The 26,652-nt window shown below is 41.7% G+C and overlaps 1 protein-coding gene across 1 annotated transcript; it reads right to left on the reverse strand.

Annotated features, from left to right (window-relative positions):
• Window positions 1-7,978: 7,978 nt before the first annotated feature.
• Window positions 7,979-12,199, reverse strand: LOC140453235 (rhodopsin, GQ-coupled). The gene has a single exon (XM_072547810.1). It carries the CDS (start codon window positions 12,197-12,199, stop codon window positions 11,150-11,152), a length of 1,050 nt encoding a protein of 349 aa, XP_072403911.1. The 3' UTR covers window positions 7,979-11,149.
• Between the last annotated feature and the right edge of the window lie 14,453 nt (window positions 12,200-26,652).

Consider the following 26,652-nt stretch of genomic DNA (forward strand, 5'->3'; position numbering starts at 1 on the left):
ACAAACACTTTGAATTTTCTATATCTTAGCCAATATTAGATACTCTGATCATGGGTCATCTTGAACTGACAGCAATGTTATGTTTTCTCTGAAATAGAGTTTTTATTATTTCCAACATACAAATATAAAAGTCTAAATCTCCCAATCAGCATTGGAACTGCTGCAACTGAAGCCAATCATACAGAAAACTGCCCACTTACCTCAAGAAGCTTAAAGTCTTATCCACAATGAAGAACTTCCTCAGTTACGATTCAAATCAAAGATTCACAAAGAGGATTAACTTAGAGGAAATATATTCCCTTTTCACCATGTGAGCTCCATATTCACATAAGTGTTTAAAATGCTTCAGTGAGTTAGGGATTGAGTGAATAAGTGAATGGGCAGATGGATGAGGAATATAGGTGGATGGCTAGTTGAGTGGTCAGTGGGTAGTTAGCTCGGGATTTTTTTATTTGTTCATGGAATGTGGATAGCATTTGCTGTCTAACTAATTGCCATGGAGAATGTGGGTTGGGTCAGAGGTTTGCAGGTCAGAGGTTGATAGTTGGGTGATGAGAGTTAGTAGGATTGGGTCAAGGGCAGTCAGATCTGGTTGGGGACTGGTCAAGTGATAAAAGGTAGTCGACAGGTTGGGTTGGAGTAATTAGTGGGCGAGGGTGTTAATTGTGTAGTTACTCAGATGGTGAACCAGGTTTTAAACTCTGTTTTTTCCTGGGTAACTATCTAAGTAAGTCACACAGATCGAGCACAACTCTCTGATTTTAGCTCAGTATTAAGTGTTTCTCACTGGATACTAGGTTTGTATTAACAAAGTGGCTTATCCCAGACATTCTACAGGGAATCACCACTCTTTTCACATATTGTCATCTCTGAACCAGAAGTGAGTAGAAGTTTCATATTCCCTGACGTTACTTCAATTCTCATTCCGCATACTATGGATGTGCAGCCGCTGTCCAACATGGCAAAATTAAATGAATCAACTACTACACTCATTACCGGACTGAAGCTTTGACCAGGACAAATCCTTCAGACTGATCAATTCTATAGTAGTTGACTATCTTCACCTTTCAAATCTTCTGTGCCATGCATCACCACAAAAATGTCGGTTCATTTTGGACACATTGCGACATAATGAATTTTCAAATCACACCTGGAGCAATAATTTCTGAGGTTTACTCTCCTGTTATTATTTTTCCATTCCTGTTATAAAAATCTCTGTCCTTATTTCTTTCTTCATTTTTTCCCACTCCCAACATTTGAACAGTCTTGAATTTGCCATGAGTATTAAATTCTCCAATTGTTGTAACCAACGGTGCCTGTTCCTTTTGTGCCATGAAGGCTGCTGGAAATTGTTGCCTTACCAAGAATGTTTCTAAAGTCTCAGACGTCCAGTCCTAAAGCACGTCTCTTTCTGAGAATTGATCTCCATTTAGACCAGGAGTCTGACACATTAACACAGTCCAACAATTCAAAAATAAGCATTAAACCAGGAACTTACTAATAGAACTTCCACAATCCTATAACTATTCTGTTAAATCCCATGATATATTTTTATATGGATTAACCATATGCTTTTCTAAATTAGATTATCATTCTTATAAACTTCGCCCATAATAGATTATCCAAACCTTCCTTAATGTCCAACTGATAAGTTTATAACCTAAAAACTTGTTACATTTTATGTTGCTTTGGCTAGGAAGCAATAATGCCAAGATGAGATCTTATCCTTCATAAGAATGTAATGTGGCTCATGTCTAAATATCTACTTCATTTTTCCATTGTCATAAAGGGGGTCATAGATTGCCTAGTGGTGTAATCACTGGACTGTTAATCCAGAGACTCAGGTAATGCTCTGGGGACCTGGATTTGGATCCTTCCATGACAGAGAGTGAGATTTGAATTCAACTGAATTAAGAATCAAATGATGACCATGAATCTATCCAAAAACCCATCTGATCCACCAATGCCCTTTATGGAAGGAAACTGCCATTTTTACCTGGTCTGGCCTACATGTAACTCCAGACCCATACAACTAACTGTCACAATTGCTTCTGGGCAATAAAGGATGGACTTGCCTAATCAGTGATGCCTTCATGCCATGAATAAAGAAATTCAGATTTAGAGACCGTCAGCAGAAAATAATACATTGTCGCTTTACATTTGCTTTCAGATAATCATCTTAAAGTAAATTCAGTTACAGTATTCCATCAGAGAGTTAATTTTTTTTTCCAATCTTCACTTTTAGGGAGCATTCCTCTGCTACCATCTTAAATGGATTCAAGACAGACTGTGAAGTACAATACAAAACAATTCTTTCCCTTCATAGTAGATTATTTATTAGGATTCAGCTTTACTCACCTCTGCTTCTAAACCAAAGTCCTAGCTGACTCTCTTTATAACATTGTTAATTAACCTGTTTGGAAAAGCTTCCATGCCCATCTCTATCCTGAGATGGGGCTTGAACTTGAGTCTCCTGGCTCAAAGATGTTGATTGCACCACAAGAGAGCCCTGCTCAACATTTTCATCCTTATTTGAATGATACTTACCATTTGTAAATCTTTGATAATGCAATCACCAAACCATAGGAAGGAAACCCTTCAGCATGTCAGTATCAGCTGAAAAGGTGCTATATAGCCTAGTCCATTTTTCAGCTTTTGGTCTATTATCTTGGAGGTTGCAGAATTTCAAAAGCATATAGAAGTGCTTTTTAAACACATTGTGTGTCTGTCCCAACCACACTTCAAGACGTGCAAGCTCTGGACCTCAAATTATCCTTTCAGTGAAAGAAAAGGTCTAATCATGCATTGAAGTACTTCAAATCTATGTCTTAGGTTAAATTGTGAGAGCGTAGGCAAAATATTGTAAACATTGCTTCTTCCGAAACAAACAATACTTTCAAAGACGTGTACATTCTATTAACATCCTTTCAAATGTTCTATATATTGATTGAATCCCACTTGGAAAGGAACTGCAGTGATGTGATTTCAGTTTAGCTGATCCAAACTAATCATTCACTTCTGCTCTGAATTGAGATTTGAATCAGCCATATAATTGAAACTTTGGAGAGATCAATTTATTGTGTGGAAGCAGTTCTATAATAGCCTTGGCTGCCAGAGCTGAAAATGTGTTGCTGCCAGAGCCATGGAATCAGTCTGATTGAAATTGCAAAACTAATCAACAGCTGCACTTTGAACATATTCAAAATTGACTATTTACAAATATTTTCTGGTCAGCACAGCTAACCTGAAAGCTGTGAAAACAAATGACTGCACTGTACAGCTAGTTATTGCTAGTTATTGCTGCTGCTTCCAATGCAATCTAAGTATTTTTCTATGTTTTTTTAAGGTTTTAGAGAATGTTGAAACTCCCTATTTGCTCTACAGTGTAATTGGTAGTTGTGGTACTGTGGTAATGACCCTACTTTTAGGTTAGAAGGCCATGGTTTAAAGGTGTGTCATAACATGTTGATTAAAACTATCTGAGAAAGGTGAAGGATTGGGGCTGCTCTTAAGCTACGCTTGAGAAAGTGCATAGGGTACAAACAGGTAGGGAATGAGATAAGTTTTGAGTTTTGTGAAACAAGAGGTTCAACTAAGCATGACTCAAATCAGATGATCTGACTTGCAGTTAACAATGGGGTGCTGGAGTCAAGGGTAATGGGTTAATAAGGTGGAAAAGCATTCATTATGTAGAGCCATTTAACAATATTGAAAGCATTCAGTATGTAAGGTCAGTTAACAAGGTGAAAAGTATTCATTATGTTAAGCCAGTTAAGGTTAAGAACATTCATTGTGTAACAGCAGATGGCTTAATCTTTACTGTTGATGCTTGCTGATTGTAACTGTCACTCAATCAATATGTGTGTTGCCTTATCTGGATGCTCCTCCCTGTAAAACGACTATATAATTCATTAAGAAACTGCTATTCCAGAGAAGATCGTGAACTCATGTCTCTGCACATGGGCGATTGTTCTCTCTCCCTCCAGGGCCCAGAATAAAGATAAAGGAGGTAAAATAATACCGTGTCTCTGAGTGTTTTGCTCCAATGAGGGGGGGAATGGGACAACACTTTAGTACATACAATAAAATATAATACTCAGTAACTTATTTAAATTGTGTCCTCCACGTATTAAACTTGCAGGTTTCAGTTTCTTGTTTTGAAACAATCATAAGGTTTCACCTCTATTCAGAAAGTCTCTTTCACTTAAGGTATTATGAGTGATTGCATTGACATTATGGCCTTAACAATAATTTGGCTGAGGGGTAGTAGCATTTGGCCATTAATGAAACCTCCTCACTCCTTTTTCAATCTTTCACCCCATTTACTCACCCATCTGATTGTCATAGTAGCAGCATGGCACTTAGCACTAGAACATTAGATTAGGTTAGGTTAGGTTACTTACAGTGTGGAAACAGGCCCTTCGGCCCAACAAGTCCACACCGCCCTACCGAAGCGCAACCCACCCACACCCCTACATCTACCCCTTACCTAACACTACAGGCAATTTAGCATGGCCAATTCACCTGACAGGCACATCTTTGGACTGTGTGAGGAAACCGGAGCACCAGGAGGAAACCCACTCAGACACGGGGAGAATGTGCAAACTCCACACAGAGAGTCGCCCGGGAATTGAACCCGGGTCTCTGGCGCTGTGAGGCAGCAGTGCTAACCACTGTGCCACCGTGCCGCCCATATCTTGACCTGACTCCACCTTCCTTTGATACATGCTCCTCCTTTGTGCATTTCACCTTGTTCCATCCCGCTCACCTCTTTCAAACATATCATTCTCAACCACACACACATAAAGTTGTTTGTTTTAAATGTTATCATCAAGTTACCTTTATTAATTTCCTTCCTCATCTTTGGATCCAGTGACTTCTCGTCATTGGTGATTTCAGCCTCATCATGTTCTTTCTCAGTTGTGTAAGGGTTTTAGGACCCTGGAGTAATCTTGCAATGATGCCATACAGTCGCTCCTCACTGGGCATAGTGTAGAGTAGACCTAGTTTGAAAAAAGAAACACATGGAGAGGTAGGCAGATGTCTGAAGTCTAGCAGATGGCTTGGGCTTTTGTCAGTGGCTACACCTTTTTCTACAGACTATGCCCTTTGCCAGGGGCCACTGAGGCTGTTTTCCAGAGACCAGAAGGTGGGAAGGGCATCAACTGGTCAATGTGGGGTGGAGGTGCAGCTGCTTGGAGGCAAGAAGGCAGCAGCAAGAGGGGTGAGAGCTAAAAATGAGGCTGTAAAGTGCTGATGGAATGAAGAGTTGACAAGAGGGAATTATGGGTGAGGGAAAGGAGGAACATTGGAACAGGACTAGGTATTTCAATCCATTGAACGTAATGCACCATTCAATAAGATCATGGCTGATCATCTACCTCAATGCACTTTTCTACACTATTTCCATATCACCTCATGACATTAATACCTAGAAATTCATTGATTTTTCTTGAATATGTTCAATGATTGAGCTTCCAGAGTCCCTTGGGTTAGAGAATTCCAAAGATTCACTGTCCCTTGGCCCCTTATTCTGCAACTGTGTCCTCTGGCTCCAGACTCTACATCCATACAGTTACATCCTGTAAGAATCTTGCAAATGTCAATGAGGTCACCTCTTATTTTTCAAAACTCTACGGAATAGAGACTCTGTTTCCTCAATTTCTTCTCATAACACACTTCTGTCATCCCTGGATAAATCTATGTGAAACCAATACACTACTCACTCAGTGTATATCTCACCCAGATTTAGTCTCCTGATGTGTACCCTTTGCTGACTATGCAGTATGAAACTCTTATTTTTATATGGTGTCTCTAATAAATCAGGAAGAGCAGTAGATGGAGGATGAGGCTGCAAGAAATGTTTGAAGGGAGGGATAGGCTACAACCGGGGTGGGGGAGAGGAAGGCTACAAGTAGTTGAAGGAGGTTGAGGCTGCAAGGGATGGGAAAGCGGAACTGCAAGGGTGTGCAGAGGCGGGAACAGTTTAAAGCCTGGCAATAAACAATTGCTCAGAAAACATGGAGTCAGGAAAACTTGAAGTCAAGGATGTAATGAGGTTCTTGCAAATGAGTGTGGAATCTCAAGTTCAAGGCTGCAAAAGTTCAGCAGCCACTACAAGGGGAAATTTGTAACATGTACTACTGTAATTAACACTGTGGAATAGATTTAAATCAGAGATTGAAATCTGTAGCAATTGCCTGGTTAAAATATTCCAGTTTTGTATATGCACGATGGAGACAAATTGGTTACGACTTTACCCATTTGTAAAAGGTACTTTTAAAATAATGGATTTTAGCATGTGGAAGTGTGAGTCAGTTGCTTTGAAAATAAAATTTTATAGTCAGCTTGAGTCTGTTGCTTTGTTCCAATTTAAATGCTGTGATGTCCACTTCCTTCTGTATTGTGCCTTTGTTAGAGGATAGATCATTTTTGAGGATATTAATTAATTCTTCTAATTCTACTTCTGTGTTAGTTCAAATACTCCATACGTAACACAAATATAGAAGGTGTTGTTACTTCATAACTGCATCACTTAATAGATATTTTAGTGAGAATGACAAAGGAGTTTCTGAAAACTAGAAAGTAGGCCTCACAAATGAAAAAGTAACCCTCAAGAAACTCTCAAGTGTCCACAAAAAACATTAATTTATGCATTGAAACGGATTACAATCCCTCTCTCTGACAACAGTCTGTAATCAACCCAGTCTGTTCTTAACTTAGGTATTACATTGGACCCTGAAATGAGCTTCCACACTTATATTTATGTCACCACAAATATCAAAATGGAACTACATTTCCAAAATATTTCCCAATCTCACCTTTTTCCTAGCTCATCTGCTGCTGACATTTTTGCTCGTATCTTTGTAATTTCTTGCATTGCTGATACCAGTGCACTTCCACACTCTACCCACCAAAAACTGATGCCCCTATCTTAACGCCAACACCCATCCCTTGTGCACTCCCACTTATATTGACTGCCACTCAAGTAATGACTTGATCTTAAAGTTTTCATCTGCGGCTCTTCAGTATCTCTGTAAACTCAGGTATCCCCACAGTCTTTGAAGATATCAATGTGTGTGCCTTTTGCACATCCCCAGTTTCATTGCTCCATCATTATTGATTTCAGTCACTGAGACCCTAAGCTCCAGAAACCCTTCTTACACTTCTCTGCCTCTCCACCTCACTTTCCTCATTTAAATCACTGCTTAAAACTAACCCTTTTGCCCAAAACATTTGATAATGTGTCCTAATACTACTTTTTGTGGCTTGCGTCTTTTTTTTTAAATGTGAAGGGTTTGAGGCATTTATTATATTAAAAGTGTCATATTAATAGTAGTTGTTGTTGTCATTAATTCGTTAGACTATTGGTCCAATGTTATCTCCCAATTACACTCTACTGTGGTTCAAACCATTTGAAATACATCAATCCAACAAAGACAAAGCATTGTCATAATTTAATTCCCATGTTAAGTAAATAATTTATCACATTCATTTATGCAAAAAGCAGAAATAAATACAGTGCATACTAGCTTTATCATGCAAAACAGAGTTCAAAGTAGTTCTCAATAAAATGCCTTATTAATAAAATGAAAAGCCACTTAAATAATCTTTAATTTGTTAATGCTGTACTGTATGAAAGTTGAACAAAAATGTAACCTCAGTTTCTCTGAAGTAGAATTCCTAAATGTTAACAAGGATTTTATCAGAATAAGTAAATTATAATCATTTTCTAAACGTAATAATTAAAACATTTCATCATGTTTGAAATTATTCAAGTAATTAATTGTGACAGACAGTAACATTCCCAAATTAAGTATAGAATATTTATTCTTTTTTGAAGATTTGATTATTATCATTTTTTATGCAGTCAAGAGAAATTGAGGGAGACTTGTTTCATGTTCTGTGTCACTATAGCTTTGAACTAGATTAAAAAGAGTATGAAACTGACTTGCCCTCCTCTCCCACCCAGCTTATAGTAAAACTTCAGTGTAAAACTTTTGTGAGAATGAACTAATTGTTTAACTGAATGTTGTGTGTTGCTCATAGACGTAACACCAGACTTCTACTTGGGGCAGTAGGAGACTTCTAGGAAGATAGAGTATCTTCTACAGGCATGTTCTCAAAGCAGCCAGAAAGAATCAAGCAACCCCACTAAATCAATGAGCCCTTGGTTTTTGGTTTCTCTGGGAAGACATCAAACATACTGAGACACTTCTTCAGGAGCACACAGAGGCAAAGATGAGACACTGGATCGAGAACACACACACACACACATGCGTGCACGCACACCTCCAACTCAATATGTCTGTCTCTTCAAGCAGCTCCTGTCCTACATGTGGCAGAATCTGCAGATTGGCTTAGCTGCCATCTCAGAATCTTTTGAAGTAGAAACAAGTCATCCTCAATACCAAGAAACTGCCTAAGAAGACAACTATCGCACACAAAGTCAATTTAAAAGCTTCAAAATAATATGTTAGGTCAGGGATATTGATTAATATTTCTCATCAGTGTTTTCAAAGTATACAATTCATAGAATGCACAATAAGAAAATAATTGGATATTCATAAATGTTCTCAAATGCCCATTTGTAATTTGTACTGGTGTTTCCAATATAGCATAATGTGAGAGAAGCTGGTAGTTTTAGTTGTGGTTTATACACTTATTGGATCAATCTGGTGGTATGAGGCCCCTTTCGGTCATGGCTGACCATGAGTTGCATCCTCATTGTTCTGGCTTGCTGCTTCCCTGAAGCAATGTCATTTGTGACAAGGATCTGTTTTAGGACCACTGCTGTTTTTGTAAATGACTTGGACACAGGCATAGGTGGATGGGTTAGTAAGTTGACACTAAGGTTGGTGGAGTAGTGGACAGTGTGAAAGAATGTTGCAAGTTGCAGGGGGACTTGGATAAACTGCAGAATTGGACTGAAAGGTTGCAAATGGAGTTCAATGCAGATAAACGAGAGGTGATTCACTTTTGGGAAGAATAACAGGAAGGCAGAGTACTGGGTCAATAGAAAGATTCTTGGTAGTGTGGATGTGCAGAAGGATTTTGGAGTCCATGTACATAGATCCCTAAAGGTTGCCAGGTTGATAGTGCTGTTAAGAAGGCACATGGTGTGTTTGGTTTTATTGGTAGAGGGATTGAGTTCCGGAGCCGTAACGTCATGCTGCAACAATACAAAATGCTAGTGCAGTTGCACTTGGAATATTGCGTACAGTTCTGGTCGCTTCATTACAGGAAGGATGTGGAAGCATTGGGAAAGGTGCAGAGAAGATTTACCAGGATGTTGTCTGGTCTGGAGGGAAGGTCTTATGAGGAAAGGCTGAGAGACTTGGGTCTGTTCTCATTGGAGAGAAGAAAGCTAAGAGGGGATTTGGTAGAGACATACAAGATGATCAGAGGATTAGATAGGGTAAGACAGTGAAAATCTTTTTCCTGGGATGATGGCGTCAGCTTGTACGAGGGGGCATAACTACAAATTGAGGGGTGATAGATTTAAGACAGATGTCAGAAGCAGGTTCTTTACTCAGAGAGTGGTAAGGGCATGGAATGCCAATGTAGTTAACTCAGCCACATTAGGGACATTTGAACAATCCTTGGATAAACACATGGATGATGATGGGCCAGCATGGGGGATGGGCTTAGATTAGTTCACAGGGTTGGCGCAACATCGAGGGCCGAAGGGCCTGTTCTGCGCTGTATTGTTCTTTGTTCTACGTTCTATGTGATTGAAGAGACCAATGCTGGAGTGACAGTCCCGGTCACAGAGGTCACATCTGTATGTAGTCGTTCGTCTGCCAGAGCTGCTGTATTCCTTCCTTGGTGCCCGCTTGTCTGCTGCAACGCTGATCAGCTTCTTTTCCCCTGTTTTGAGATGTTGATTCTGGGTGGTTCTCCATTTCGTGCGGTCAGCTGCAAGCCTTTCCCAGTACTCCATAATGATATTAAGCGCCTTCACGTCCCTCATGCAGATGTCCTTGTAGCGCAGCTGGGGATACCCAGTGGGTCTCTTCCGGGCCGCAATTCTCCATAGAGAATAACCTTTGGGATGCGTCCATCCTCCATGCGGTGGATGTGGCCCAGCCAGTGCAGTCTCCACTGCCTGAGCAGACTATACATGCTGGGAAGGCCAGCGCGAGATAGGACTGCTGTGTTGGATACTCTGTCTTGCCAGGATATATCCAGGACATGGTGGATACTCCTCAAGTGGAAGGTATTCACTCTTCTCTCCTGACACATTTCATTACCGTACAGCAATGTGCTGATGAGGCAGCCATTGTAGACTGACATTTCTGTCTTCACTGTCAGCTTGGGATTTGTCCGTACTCGAGTCATGAGGCGAGCAAGAGTTGAAGCTGCTTTCTCGATCTCTTCTCGACCTCTGTGTCCAAGGAGAGGTTGTCAGTGATGGTAGAGCCAAGGTACATAAACTGATGGATGACATTGAGTTTGTAGTTGTTGATGGTGATGACCGGCAGTGTCTCTGTGTCCTGTCCCAGGATGCTCGTCTTCTTCAGACTGTTAGCCCAAACACCTTGCAAGCATGAGAGAGGCAGTCTATCAGTAACTGGAGTGTATCTTGCAACTGCAGCATCATTGGCAAACAGCATGTCCCTGATAAGTGCACTTACATTGGCTCTACTGTCACTGATAATCCCTCCGTGGACACAGAGATCAAGAAGAGGATTGGGAAAGCAGCCTCAACTGTTGTGAGCCTCACGACTCAAGTATGGTCAAATCCCAAGCTGACAGTCAAGACAAAAATGTCAGCCTCCAACGCTTGCGTACATTTGTCTTGGCTCTAAAGGCGGACCAGGTTGAAGAGCCTGCCTCTGATCTAGTGTGTTGGTAAGTCACCACCGGTGCGGTGCCAAAGGCATCACATCAAAACAAAATCCCAAAGAGTGTGGGAGCGAGGAAGCAGCCTTGTTTGATGCCTCTGTGGAGGTGGATGGGCTCATAAGAGCAGCCGTTGAACTGCACTGTCCCCTTCACGTTACTGTGGAAGGACTCTATCATGCTCAGCAGTTTCGGTGGGCAGCCGATCTGATGATACTCACTGTCCAGTCAGAAAGGCTATGCATGTGGGTCCGCCCTTCGGGAAAACCCCGGTTCCTCAGAGCACAGTCCTTTCCTGAGGGGATCAGTGTGGGGTTTTGTGGAATAACTGGTGCAGGCCCTTGCGGAACCTCTGGTCCCTGACGCTGTAGATGATGACATTGCAGCAGCTGTTGGACGCCAGCACCCAAAAGGCGAAGAAGGAGAAGCTGCACCAGCGATAGCCCATGACATTGCCCAGCACGAAGGCGGCAACTGGGCTGAAAGAGGCGGTGAAGATCAAAGTCAGGATGCCGATGGTTTTGGCGGCTTTAATGTCTGAGGAGGAGGGGCGCAGGGACGCGGGTAGGTTCCCCAGCTCAGCCAAGAACTTGCGCCTCTCGGAGTAGCGGTGGATGGTGCGGAAGGACAGCGCGTTGACGATCACGGTGCCCCCCAGGATGGTGAAGTCAAAGGCGGGGAAGAGGAGGAGGATACTGCCGCCGGGCTGGGGGGGAGCGCCGGCCACCAAGGCGTAGTTACACATGCGGCTGCATTCGCTGTACTCCAGGGAGAAGTGGCCGCTGGAGAGCAGGGGGGCAGTGGCGAGCAGGAAGCTGCTGAACCAGGAGAGCAGGATGAGGAGCCAGGTCCTCCTCCGGGTGATCACCACCTCCTTGTGCAGGGGTCTCAGGATGGCTACACCCCGCTCCACCGACAGCAGGAAGATGGTGCTGATGGACACGAAGGTGCAGCCGGCGAACACCACACCCACCAGGCTGCAGGGCTGCCACAGCGCGCCACCTCCCGTGGCCGAATAGCCGGGCTGCCAGGGCGGGCGGCTGGGGCTCCCCAGCAACGCGATCTCCGTGTAGGCGGAGAAAGGGAGCACCAGGAGCCCCACCGCCAGATCGGCCAGGGCCAGGGAGACCTTCAGGTAGCCCTGAGGGGTGCGGGACTCCTTGGTGCTGAGGAAGACCGCCACGGTGATGAAGTTGCCCGCCACCACCGCACAGGCGAGTAACAGCATGAAGGTGACCACCAGGGACCGACTGACCAGGCTGCAGCCCAGCCAGGACTCCTCGCTGCCGTTCGAGCAACTCCTGCCGGACATCCAGCCCGTCTCCAGCGTCAGGTTCCTCGGGAAATCCCGCATCACCACACTCAGCAACAGACTGTCTGGGACGGCCTGCGCTGTAACTGAGCGAACCACGTTCACCTGCAAAACAGGAACGAGAGAGGGTTCGGGTTAGCCGTCCACACTTAGCCATCCATTAGTCTGTCCAAACAGCAACAAGGTCCTGAACATTTAACTTGGGGAAAGAAAACAGGCACATCACTGTCATACACACACCAAGAGAGTATGCAGGGTAACCAGTGAAGATTGCAGTGGGGAAAACGGAGATTTATTTAAAAAGGGTTCGATTAAATTGCGAATTGTGACTGGTACTCAATGCGGGAAAATAAGGTTTCTGCCGTGTTCAATGTCAGTTGACCGCTTCCAAAACCTATGATGCTGTAGACGATTTTAATTAATGCATCATTTAGTATATTGGTAGAAGTGTAAAATAATGATTTTTAAAATCAATTTCCAATGTTGTGATTTCACCTTTTTCCAGTGAAGTATTTTATTCTGTTGCAAATAAAGTCTCAAAAACCATTACCATATTCGCGATACTGATCTTTTAAATAAAGCACAACGCACAAACTATGATGTGAAAAAAGACGTTTCCACATGTGCAACAAGGAGATAAACTGCGGTAGATGCACTAATTAACTACTTACAGCAATGCAATGCAGGAGGAAATCATGATCAGAACGAGCTCCAGTCTAGATACAGTGGATACGGGACACCTCAATTGATTAACTGAGTTGTCCGCTTTTGTGCACAGTGTTTGTATTGTTTCTCCGAGAAACTGCAGTCGCGTCTTCACTGCATTGACTGGTCTGATTTGATATGATTACTGTCTGTGATTTTTAAATTTAGATAACTACTGTGGTACAAGAACATAATGCATCTGCCGCCTTTCTGTTGCTTGTTCTGGGTCAGTCTCACATTGTACAGTCACCTCTTATTGTACATGTTATTGCACTTTGTTTTTGGTCATTAAGTTAACGTTTCACACAGTCCAATCTCCTTCTGGTAGGCGACAGCCGCTGCTGCCCGGTCGGTATGATTGTAAGCGATGTGTCAAAATAAGTGAACTCTTTATGTTTGTGACAGACACTGAAAGGTTAGGGAAGGCGGTCGGAGTGTTCCGGGAATTAACCCGAGTGAGAATGCCACTTCTTTCCCAAGAACCTTCATTGACACGATGGGCCGAATAACCTCCTTCAATGCCGTCAGGGTTCTGTGATTCTATGATTAATCTTTATTTAAAAAACAAACCCATTCTCCTTTAGCTTTTCGAGATCCTGGAGATTTTCCTCAGTCTCCAAACCAATAAAGCTATAACCAGCGTTTACAATCAGACAGTGCTCAGGACCTACCTATGGGTGAGTGCTGTAGTTACCGCGATGAAGTCGTCGATTCTGGCCAGCAGCTTGGTATGAGTGTAACACAATCAAGAGACATGTCTCGGAGCTTCTGACTGCAATCCCCCGTCTTTCCGCCAAACCCTGAGCTTCTCCTCCAGTCACATTCCGTCTGACGCAAACCAGCATCACTCCGCGCACTCTTTTGTCCAGACAATAGATATTGCTCCCTCAGGGTTAAGGTGCCTCCGTGTTAAGATGAACTATACTAAGAAGCAGCAGCATACTTCCGGCCGTGCCCCTGGAGACGACTTTCCACCGATGACTCCAGTGGTTGAAGAGAAAGTTGGAATCTCGACCTTTGAGCTCCAAATCCCTCTCTTCTGCTTTGGTTTTCTTCAGCAATTGGAGTTACCTTCTTGGCAAACTCGACTGGTCAACATTCGTCAAGTTTTTTTTGAGAGTTCTGACTGGTGACCCTTGGCTGGAATTTGTAAATAACTAGGTCAAATACCCATGTCACTTGATCAATGTCCCAGTCACATGCTCCATGGGCTGAGGGGAATGCCCCAATGGAAACCTTTTGTTTTACACTTATTTTTCTAGTCAACCTGTTCAGAGATGTTATTACACACCTCTGGAGAAGGTGGGACTTGAACCTGGGCGTCTCAGTTCAGGGGTAGGGACACTAAGAAGGATATAATCCATGTATCAAAGGTCTATACAGTCTGACCCTCCTCAGTCCACTGCTTCACTGATATTTATTATCATTTGAGGTAAATCGCTGTCAAACTCTGGAGAACATGTAATCAAAGGCATTGAGTGAAGATGAAATGTTAGAGATTTGTGATTGATGATGATGAAAGGGCTTGTTTTATGAACAAAGGCTAAACAGTTTGGCATTCCACGCACTGGAGATGATCTTATTGGAACAATAAGGGGCTTGATAGAGTAAATGCTGAGAGGCTATTTCCCCTGACAGTGTAGGACTAGAGGGCATAGTCTCAGAAAAAAGAGGCATGGTGGGGTGGTCTAATGGTATTATTGCTGCACTGTAATCCAGGGACCCAGATAATGTTCTGGGGACCTGGGTTCAAATACAGCAATGGGAAATGATGGAATTTGAATTCAATAAATATCTGGAATAAAGAGTCTAATGATAACCAAGAATCAATTGTCAGGAAAAGCCCATCTGGTTCACTAATGTCCTTTTGGGAAGGAAACTGCCGTCCTTACCAGGTCTGACCTAAATGTGACTTCAGACCCACAGCAATGTGGGTGACTCGTAACGATCCTCTGGGCATTTAAGGATGGGCAATACTTGCTGGCCTAGCTAGCAACATCCTCATCCTGTGAATGAATAAAAAAATTAAGACTGAGATGAGGAATTTCTTCCCTCAGAGGGTTGTGTCTTTGGAACTCCCTGTTACAGAGAGATAAGGAGATAGTCCTTGTGTATATTTTTACTGAGATAAGTAGATTCTTGATCAGTTGGGGAATCAAGGGTTACAGGGAAAGTGGGTGGGAGGAATGCTGGATAATCCAGGATCCCATCAAATGGAAAGGCAAATCAGGGCAGGACTTATACACTTAAGGTTCTGGGGAATGTTGCTGAACAAAGAGACCTTGGAGTGCAGATTCATAGCTCCTTGAAAGTGAACAAAGAGACCTTGAAGTTGCAGGTAGATAGGATAATGAAGAAGACATTTAGTATACTTCCCTTTATTGGTCAGAGCATCGAGTAAAGGAGTTGGGAGGTCATTTTGTGGCTGTACAGGACATTAGTTGGGCCACTTTTGGAACATTGTGTGCAATTCTGGTCTCCCTCCTATTTCTAAGATGTTGTGAAATTTGAAAGAGTTCAGAAAAGATTTACAAGGATGTTGCCAGGTCATCTATAGGGAGAGGCTGAATGGGCTGGGGCTGTTTTCCCTCGAGCATTGGAGGCTGAGGAGTGACCTTATAGAGGTTTATAAAATCATGAGGGACATGAATATGGTAAGTAAACAAGGTCTTTTCTCTGGGGTGGGGGAGTCCATAATGGGGAGAGTTTGGAGGGATATGGGCCGGGTGCTGGCAGGTGGGACTAGATTGGGTTGAGATATCGGGTCGGCATGGACGGGTTGGACTGAAGGGTCTATTTCCGTGTTGTACATCTTTATGACTCCATGACTCTATCTGGACGGGTATATGAATTGGAAGGGTTTAGAGGGATATGGCTGGGTGCTGGCAGGTGGGACTAGATTGGTTTTGGATACCTGGTCTGCATGGACCAGTTGGACCGAAGGGTCTGTTCCCGTTTTGTACATCTTTATGACTTTATGACTCTAAATGGGACGAGAATTAGTTTAGGATATCTGGTCAGAATGAATGAGTTGGACCGAAGGGTCTGTTTCCATGCTGTATGTCTCTATGACTTTAAACGGCACAGCAGATTGAGGGGTAGAATGGCCTACTCCTATTCCTATTTCTTATGGTTGAAAATTGAAAATGTGACCAGATCCAAAAATCCCCAGAACTGTGGCTCAGTTGATATGGCTCCTGCCTCGGAATTGATATTCTGGGTTCAAGTACTGTTCCCAAGATTTGAGCAGAGAAATGAAGACTGCTACTCCAGTGCAGTCCTAAGGAATACTGTACCTTTGGAGGTGCCATCTTTCGGATGAGGCATTAAGCTGTGGCTCCGTCTACCTGAGCAGGTGGATACAAAAGAGCCTATTGCACTATTTTGAAGAGCATTAACACATTGCTGACTAGGAGAGTTTGCTGAGTGCACATTGGCTGCTGCTGTTCCCACACCACAATAGTGGCTATACTTGTAAAAAACATTTAATCAGTTTTAAATAGTTGGCATGGTTTGAGGCAGGCAGTGGTCATGAAAAGTGCTATATAACTGCAATTTTTTTTCTTTTATTCCTTCACATTTTTGGATTTAAATATGGGAAAAATCAGGGGTAAGGAAGAATGTAGAGTAATCAGTCAGTCATAATCTTAGTGAATGGCACATAGGCTCAAGGGACTAAAGAGCTTACTCCTGCGTCATATGCTTGTTCATAGAAAATAGAAAACTATCGAGATAATTGAAGTAGTTAGATTACTGATTTAAAAGAGACAAATGAGAACTCAGCTTGATGTTTTCAAGGGTTTAAAGCAATGTATATGAACATTGAAGAGACTTAAAATTTGGGAAATCTCTGATGTAATTGCTGATTCTCATAGCAACTATATTCAACTGATAGGAACTTTGTATCTTTCAAGTGTTAACTTCCACTGGACTTACTGCCCTATTCTACATATCAATTTTGACCTGTAATAATTACATACCACACTTACATTGCACATTAAAAGTTATTGCTATTCATTGTTAATATTACTGTGCCCCGAAACGTGCTAAATTTCTTGAATCATTGCCACAGATCTTCCACCTACAATAGTATAAAATGCTATCCTCCACTTAAACTTAGGTCAAGCTTGCAGCATTTTTTAATGAGCTGCAATAGGAACATAGTAATTAGGAGGAGTAGATCATTCAGCCCTTCATACCTATTCTGTTATTCATGGCTGATCTGATCTGACCTGATTCACTTTCCAGTCTTCACCCCCATTACCCCCACCCACTCTAATAATCCTTGACACCCTTGTCAATCAATAGTCCAGTAAGTGGCTTGGTAAAAGACCTTATGATACTTTGTGAGTATAATTTACATATATTGCACAAGTAAAGAATATTGTATTAGTAATAAATGGAAGGTGAATTCTTGATCTGAACAACTTCAGTGAAAACAAAAATTGCAATTTTAGTTATGAAGCATAATATTACGTTTTTAAAAATGTTCAGGAAATTGTTTCAACACATGGAACAAAGATTCAGTGTACATCAGTGTTAGTTTTCATGAATTCATTTTTAAGCAAAAATGCTAGTCTCTTTAGTTAAGACGTACATGGTTTACATAATATTAAAATGCTCTATTCAACTTGACAATAGTTTATAGTGCACACAAAAATGCAATGGCATTTTTCCAATGAAGTAAGAATTTCATAAGCATTGATCACAGTAAGAACACGTCATCTACAGAATTTGAAAAGATTTCATAAGGGTTTCTGACCACTCCTAAATAATGTAATTGTATTTCCTGAACTAATCAATATTCTTGATATGAATATTCCTCAACAGGCAGATAAGCTGGTCATTGATTGTATCTATTAAAATTAACAAATGTTATTTTATGAAGTTCATAGAATCCCTACAGTGTGTAAGTAGGATTTTCAGCCCATCAAGTTCACACTGACCCTCCAAAGAGCTTTTCACCCAGACCTACATCCCTGCAATTCCCATGGCTAACCCACATATCCCTGGACACTATGGGGCAATTTAGCATAGCTAAGCCACCTAAGTTGCACATCATTGAACTGTGGGAGGAAACTGGAGTATCTAGCAGAAACCCACACAGACAAATGGAGGATGTGCAAACCCTACACAGACAGTTACTCAAGGCTGGAATTGAACAGAGGATGCTGGTGCTGTGAACCAGCAGTGCTAACCACTGAGCCACCACTGTGTTTAAGCTTCTTTAGGGTTTCTAAATAGATTAACATGTACACATTTAACAACCTAAAATAATAAGAACTAAATTAATTTACTATGATATCCTGGGTAAACCAAGCCAAAAATGAGCATCAAAATAAAATAGTTTCTTCCCCAAACTGTTTTGTAAACCAGCTTAGCATATCCATGATCGTTGACTTCCAAACCAGCTCATTTGTTGATCTCTGCTTCTCATTTCAAGACCATTCCATAGTTCAGGTGTGTTTCCTAAAACATCAAACTTATTTCTATCTTATTAATAAGTCTAAGGAGTCTACAGTTTCTAGCTTTTCACTACATTGAAAGCAATATTTTATGTTTACTAAATACAAAGGAGATTACCTCGATGTACCAAATTGAACCCCACTTGCCAAGTTTGCCCATTTGCTGTTTTTCATATAATGCTTCCATTTGCAATGCTCATAACATGACCTATCCTGAAGCACATTTGGACATGTGTCCTATGTCATTTAAGTCATTATTAAATATAGTGAATAGCTGATGCTTGACCAAAGATCTATGAAATTTCACAAGATATCTTATCAATTAGAAAAATCTGCCGACAACCTCTCTTGTCTCTTGTCACTCAGTTAATCTCCTAACCAGGTCAATAATTTGTTTTCAATTCCAGCAGCTTCAATATTAGCTAACAGTCTGGTAAGAGGGACTTTATCAAATGCAATATGGAAGCCAGTATCAGTAGACATTCTTTTGTCCACTACTTTAGAAATTTTTTTTAAATAAGTCAATCAGGTTCATCAGGCAAGACATAATCTTTACAAATTGTATTTGGAAAGGCAAGGACTGATTCGTGATAGTCTACATAGCTTTGTGTGTGGGAAATCATGTCTCACAAACTTGATTGAGTTTTTTGAAGAAGTAGCAAAGAAGATTGATGAGGGCAGATGAACTTTGGAAGTTCATAGCTGGGGTCCCTTACAATATAAATCATTTGGTTCTTGGGATCTGTCACTTTTTATTTGCATGATTTTCTTGATTGATGTCAATTTGCTCATGTTAATTACATTCAGTTTCCATTTCTTATTCCTTATAAGTTTCCTTGGGATTGACAGCAGCCTATTTTCTCCAACTCCCTGTTGGAGGGTTGGTAGGGTTAATCTTTTAGCCCTTCTCTGAGCTGTTGGTCAATGCTTTGATTGAGCACAGTAGTCACAGTGCCCTTAAAGGAAAGCCGTTTACCGTTTGACTATGATTAAATCCGATTTGTCTGCCACCACTTTAAACTGTAAAGTTTAACATTCTGCTCACTCTGTTAGTTGTTTTTCCCGGAGTATTGAATCATTTTGAGTGGTGAATCTACTTACATCCCAAGATATCATTTAACTTTATTCTTATCCATTGTGATATATTTTGTAGAGTACTAATGTCAAATATTTTTCAGCTTTAGGTGGTGCCTTATAATTGTCTGTATTGCACTTTATCTTTCTTTCTTTGATCCATTTCTACATTTTGTTGATACACTTTACCTGTGATATTACTGTTAAAATATAGATTTTCTTTCAATAGACCATAAGACGAAGGAGCAGAATTAGACCATTAGGTCCATCAAATATGCTCTGCCATGGCTGATATGTTTCTCAACCCAAATTCCGCTTTCTCCCTATAACCCTTGATCCCCTTACTAATCAATAACATATCGCTGTCATGAATATACTCAATAACTTAACCTCCACTGCCTTCTGTGGCAATGAAATCCACAGATTCATGACCCGCTGTTAAAGAAATTCCTCCTCATCTCAGTTCTAAAGGGCCTTCCCTTCACCCTAAGACTGTTCTCCTGTCCTAGTCTCTCCTTTTCACCTTCCCCATGTCCACTCTATCTAGGCTTCTCAGTATTATGTAAGTTTCAATCAGATGCCTCCCTCATTCTTCTAAACTCCAACAAGAACAGACCCAGAGTCCTCAACCACTCCTCATGTGACGACCTCTTCTGTGTCATTCTTGTCAACCTCCTCTGGATTCCCTCCCAGGCCAGCACATCCTTCCTTAGATATCAGGCCCAAAATTGCTCACAATATTTGAAATGTGGCACTGGAAAAGCACAGCAGGTCAGGTAGCATCCGAGGAGTGGGAGAGTTGATGTTTTGGGCATAAGCTCTTCATCAGGAATGTGGAGGTTAAAGGGGGCTGATAGATAAATAGGGAGGTGGGGATGGGGGAAAGGTAGCTGGGAAGGCAATAGGTGGATGCAGATGGGGGGTAATTGTGAGAGGTCGGTGAGGAGGGTGGAGTGGATAGGTGGGACCTGACCTACTGTGCTTTTCAAGCACCACACATTTCAACTCTGACACGCCAGCATCTGCAGTACTCACTTTCTCCATGTTCCAAATGCCGTCTGATGAGAGCCATACACAACCTCAGCAGTACACCTCTGCTTTTGTATTCTAGCCCTCTTGAATTGAATGTTAACTTTGAATTTGCTTTCCTAATTGCCAACTGAATTTTCATGTTAACCTGAATTAGGACTCCAAAGTTCCTCTGTGCTTCAGATTTCCAAAGTTTTTTCCCTTTTAGAAAGTGTTCTATGTCTCTATTCTTCCATATAAAGTGTGTAACCTCATATATTCCTACATTGTATTCCATCTGCCATTTCTTTGCCCACTCTCGTAGCCCGTTCAAGTCCTTCTGTGGCCTTCCTGCTTCTTTAACCTTATCTGTTCCTCCACCTATCTATGTCAACTGCAAACTTAACAACAATGCCCACAGTTCCTTCCTCCAGATCATAAATGTATAACGTGAATAGTTAGGGTCCCAAAACTGATCTCTGCAATACTTCACCTGTCACCAGTTACCATACTGAAAAAGACACCTGAATTCCTACTCTCTGTCTTCTGCCAGACAACCAGTCATCTATCCATCCTAGTGCCTTGCCCCTAACACAATGGGCTTTTATCTTATTTAGCAGCTTCCTGTGCAGCACCTTGTGAAATATGGCTTCTGGATATCCAAACAGATCATATCCACTGGCTCTCCTTTGTCTAACTTGCTCCTTACCTCAAAGAATTCTAACAGGCATGACCTCCCTTTGCTAAAGCCATGCTGACTCAGCCCTATTTTACTATGCACTGCCAAGTACTCCACAATCTCATCCTTAATAATGGACTATGAAATCGTAGCAATGACAGAGGTCAGGCTAACTGACTTGTAGTTACCTGTCTTCTGCCTTCCTCCCTTCTTAAACAGGGGTGTTACATTAACGATTTTCCTGTTCTCTGGGACCCTCACTGCTTCCAGTGATTCCTGAAAGATCACTACCAATGCCTCTACAATTTCCTCAGCTATCTCCTTCAGAAATCTAGGATGTAGTCCCTCTGGTCAGGGTTTTTATCCACCTTCAACCTTTTCAGCTTCCCCAACACCCTTTTCTTCAATGATGGCCACTACACTCACCTCTGCCCCCAACTCTCTTGAAGTTCTGGTATGCTGCTTGTGTCTTCCACTGTGAAAATTGATTTGAAGTACCTATTCAGTTCCTCTGCCATTTCTCTGTTCCCTAATTACTACTTCTCCCGCCTCTTTTTCCAGCAGTCCAAAGACCTCTTGCGTCTTTGTTACCTTTTATATATATAAAAAAACCTCTTTAAATCTTCTTTTATATTACTAGTGAAAATTATCCTTGTATTTAATCTTCTCTCCTCCATTGTTTTTTAAGTTGTCCTCTGCTGGTTTTCTAAAGGCTTCCTAATCATCTGGCTTCCCAGTAATCTTCAACACTTGTATATTTCTTTTTATTTTGTGTTTGTGCTGTCCCTGACCCCCCCTTGTCAGCTATGGTTGCCTTGACCTCTTACACTATTTCTTCTTCCTTGGGATGAATTTCTGCTGGGCACCTCAAACTCTGCTGTACCCTGAGAATCTCCTGCCATTGCTACTCCACCATCTTCCCTGCTAGCCTCCCCTTCTAATAAGCTCTGGCCAGTTCCTCCCTGTATTTGTAGTTACTTTTACTCAGTTGTAATGCAATTACATTTGATTTCAATTTCTCCCTCTCAAACTGTGGGGCAAATTGTATCAAATTGTAGTCACTTCCCCCTAAGGGTTCCACAACTTAAGCTCCCTAATCAATTCTGCCTCAATATGCATCATCAAATCCAGAATTCCCTGTTCCCTAGAGTGCTTCAAAAAAACAGCTCATACCCATTCCACAAGTTCCTTTTGTTATGGACTAGGCCAGACCACTAAAAACATTCATAAGCAGGCAGCCAGACCATAACTTTGCAATTTGTGTCAGTAAGTGTAGAGTGAAAATTATCCGGATTAAGTTAGCTATATTGACTATTAGATTTTAAAACAGACAAACATTTCTTCACAAAATTACACAATGAAACACTAAGAACAGAATCAAGAACCTGTACAGAACTCAGTCTATCCAACCTAGACTTAATTATGCTGTTTCAAATATTCACAACAGTCCCAATAAGCAAACCCCCTTTAAAAACCAGTATAAATGGAACACATGCTTACAGGTTGAAGTTGTAGGGCAGAAAGAGAGCGAGAGTTTTCACACATCTCCCTGTTGAACTCCTCACTAGTTCAAGGCTGAACTAAACTGCTCAGCTAGAGAGCTGATCACTCTCCTTTCATTATACAGGTCACTTCTAAAACATGACCACTTTGGCCTGAAGCCTCATCTGTTTACATATAAACAAAGGCCTCTCAAAATCCTTTTCATCTCTGCACTAAACCAGACTGATCGGAGCCCGGCCTGGTTTATTACCCCTCTGAAAACAATCAAGGACAGAGTATCCTTGAGCCAAGGAACAGCTTTTAGAAACAAAAGGAACTAGTTTTATGACACTTTCCTTGAGATCTACTACCAGCCTGAATTTCCGCATCCACTGCATATTGAAGACCCCATGCCTATTGTAACAGTGCCTTTTATACATGCCTTTACTATCTTCTGATTTATTACCTTCCTCACATCCTGACTGCTGCTAGGAGGCATGTACAGAACTCCCATCAGGGTCTTTTTTCCTTTGTGGTTCTTCAACTGTACCACACACTCTGCACCTTGCTGACTTGATATCACTACGTGCTATTGATTTAATTTAATTAAATTTCTTACTAACAATGCAACTCCACTCCTCTCTGTCCATCTGTCTGTCCTTTTGATAGGACATATATTCTTGGATATTTAGACCCCAGCCCTGATCCCCTTGCAGCCATGTCCCTGTGATTCCCACAACATTCCACCCATCAATTACTATCTGCACTACAAGTTATTTACCTTGTTTCGTATAGTGTGTGCATTTAGGAACAACACTTTAATTGCTCCTCTTCTTATTGTTGCCCCCTTATCTGCTGTGCCTGAAGTTAGATTCCTGACCATTTCCACATTCCCTGTCGTATTATTAGTCATGGAGACTTTAACAACCTGTGCTGAGCCCTCCATACTACACACACACACACACACACACACACATTTTGTTTAAAGCCCTATCTCCCAAGCCCTAGTAGTATGATTCACCAGGACTCTGGTCCCATCATGATTCCTGACCCATTGGAACAACTCCCTTCTTCCCCAGTACTAATGCAAATGTCCAATGAATAAGAACCTGTTTCTCCCACACCAATGTTTGAGCCACACATTTACCTTTGTAATTTTGTTGAGGCTGTGCTAGTTTGCTCATCCTTCAGGTTGTAATTCAGAGTATTGTCTTTTTGATTCTTCTTTTTAATTTAGCTCTTAGCTGTTCATATTCCCTCAACAGAACCTCTTTCCTCTTTCTCCCTATATAGCTGGTAGCTATGTCAACTGGATCTTTCCCCTCCCACTCCAAGCTCCTCTGCAGCCCAGATACGATATCCTAAAACCAGGCACCAGGCAGGCAAACAGCTTTTGGGACTCTTGAAACTGGCCACAGAGCACATCCTATTCCCTGACTATACTACCTCCAATTACAACTACATGTCTCTTTTCTCCCCGCTGCTGAATGGCTCCCTGTACCAAGGTGCTATGGTCAATTTGTTTATCTTCCCAACAGCACCCATTCTAATCCACACAGACAGCAAGAATCTCAAACCTTTAGACAAGGTCAAGGGCTGATATTCCTTCAGCACTACCTTCTGGAATTATTATTGTTAACATCCTGCAACAGTTTTTCACACAAAGAACACATATTGTGATTTTGGATGTACAGGCACAATGATTTTCTATCTATTAACTTGAATAGAAAATTATGGTAGCTTGAAACAAAATTTGTATTATTACTTCCAACATATGAAGCCGTACAGCAGAAAGGTTAATGCCAAATACATAACTCATCATAAATTAGAGAATTATTGAGTTCCCAAATGTCATACACAATATCATCAAAACATGCAAAGAAAATCTCGAAAATTTTGTAGAAAGCACACATATGACCAGTATTTGTTTCTAAGCATTACTTTTTCAATTTTAATTTTCACTTTTGCTTCGTGATTTATTGGTCCATATAGGTACCGAATTTCTAATTTACAACAATCAATTGTGATGTCTGAAGTTTTAGATTTATCCCAACATGTGCTCTGTTCTCTGTTCTAGTAGCATTTCACTACCTTCAGCAGAAAACAATTAATTAGTCTGCTGACTTTATTGGTTTGCTGGCTTTGAATTATTCTGCACAGATCCTATTGCACAAAGTCAATAACATTTGTCTTGGGGAATTACAGAAAGTGAACCAGATGCAATGAGCATTATAACCAGAATTTTGTGCCGCAGTGAATTCAATCTCTTTTACACTATTACAGATACATACTCTCCTCAATTTACTGCACTTCACCTTTACTTAGTATTGCTCAATTATATTCTGTACATCTTCCAAAGCAATTGTGCCTTTTGAACCCATTACAATTGCCTATAGGTGAATTGGTGACTTTTTGCAGAATAATTTAGTGGCTTAGGTGGATCAGAGGCTTTTTTTATTATTCATTCATGTGATGAGGGTGTCGTTGGCTAGGCCAGCATTTTTTGCACATCCCTATTTGCTCAGAGGGCAGTTAATAGCCAACCACACTGCTGTGATTCTGGAATCACATGTAGGCCAGACCAGGTAAGGATTGCAAGGTGAATAAAGGATTTGCAGAACAGCATTGAAGAGTATTATAGGCTCCAGTGGGGGTGGACGTGAAGGTAGTGGTAGTGACCACCACTGTGGACCCCACAGGTGAAGCACAGAGGATTAGAGCGGGTACCATCAAGGTATAATGCTGGGGTTCACAGGACAGGGGGTACAGTTGTAGGCAAAGTTCAATATGGTGCAGGGAATGGGTGGAAATGGATTGTTGGAATCATATAAGGTAAAAGGAGAAAGAGGCTAGGGGTTTGGGAGGGTATGACCTGGTGACAAGGCAAGATGGAGGTTAAAATGTCCACTACAGGATGTGTTCCTTGTCATTACCTTCCATTTTCTACATTGCCTGCATTGAAAATAGCTGGGGCAATACCCAGGGTGGACAGAGTCAAATCATTTTGATGGGTGAAAGTGCTGAATCCATGTTTGCTGGACCTAATACATTGAAGGAGTAAATAAAATAAACAGCCATTTGCAAACTCTAGCTAAATTTAATTTGCAATCAGATCATTATCGATTTGCTGAACATTCAGAGTGAGGATGTTTCAGGGTTAAAGATGGTTTGCACCATGTCACTGGGGCTTACAAATTGGACATGGATTCCTCAATGAAGTTAGCAGCGAAAATGTTATAACAGACCAATGCTAGCCAAAGGTAAGCCATTGTTCATGCAGCTTCCAAGCATGCTATGGGATCTCTACACCATCACTTCATTTGTCATGTAAGGGTGGTCGACACCAACTGAAGTAAGAAGTTGATAGGAAGCAACAATCCTTTTGATGATGCCTTGAGCCAGCAATGGTGGAGACAAGGACATTGCTATCAGGGTGCAGCATGTCTCATTGAGTGGAGGGGTGCACTCAGCTCCCATCCTCAGGATATGCCAGTAAACTCCTTCTGTTCCCAATTCAGGTCTTTTCCACTCTCAGTCCTGCACCCAGCTGCTGGTGGGATGTTGGTCATTGTGTCAGCCTTTGTCAGAAGGTGAAGGCAGCTACAGAGGAGACCAGGGTTAACTGCAAGCTCAGGGGCAGCAACATGTCTCTGTGGAGGATGAGGAGCACACACCTCAGGGAGCGATCACTGCTTAAGGTCCCTCAGGGTGCATGGGGTCTGCCCAAGGCCCACAGTTTTTCTATATCCTGGGGATGAATGAGGTGCAGTGCTGACACAGGCTCCATATTTCCCACGTCATTGTGATGGAACTGTACTGGATACTCAAGTGGGAATTGAGGCCTCTAGAGTGGAAGCCATCGATCTCTGTGGCTGATTGAGACCCAATTCCAGTAGATGAGAGCTGGGTACAACAGACCATCTGAATTGTAAAATAGCTGTTGGTTATGATGCCAAAGTCTACATTGTGAGAAGAATATTGTGAGGGCAAACTGAAGCCATTATTTTGTTTGTGTTCACTTTTACTGTGTTCGAATAAAAGCTCATGTTTAGATTTGTCTAATTGCTTGCGTGTATGAATGC

This window comes from Chiloscyllium punctatum, chromosome 26 (genome assembly GCF_047496795.1).
Source record: "Chiloscyllium punctatum isolate Juve2018m chromosome 26, sChiPun1.3, whole genome shotgun sequence".
In the NCBI taxonomy this organism is placed as follows: Eukaryota; Metazoa; Chordata; class Chondrichthyes; order Orectolobiformes; family Hemiscylliidae; genus Chiloscyllium; species Chiloscyllium punctatum.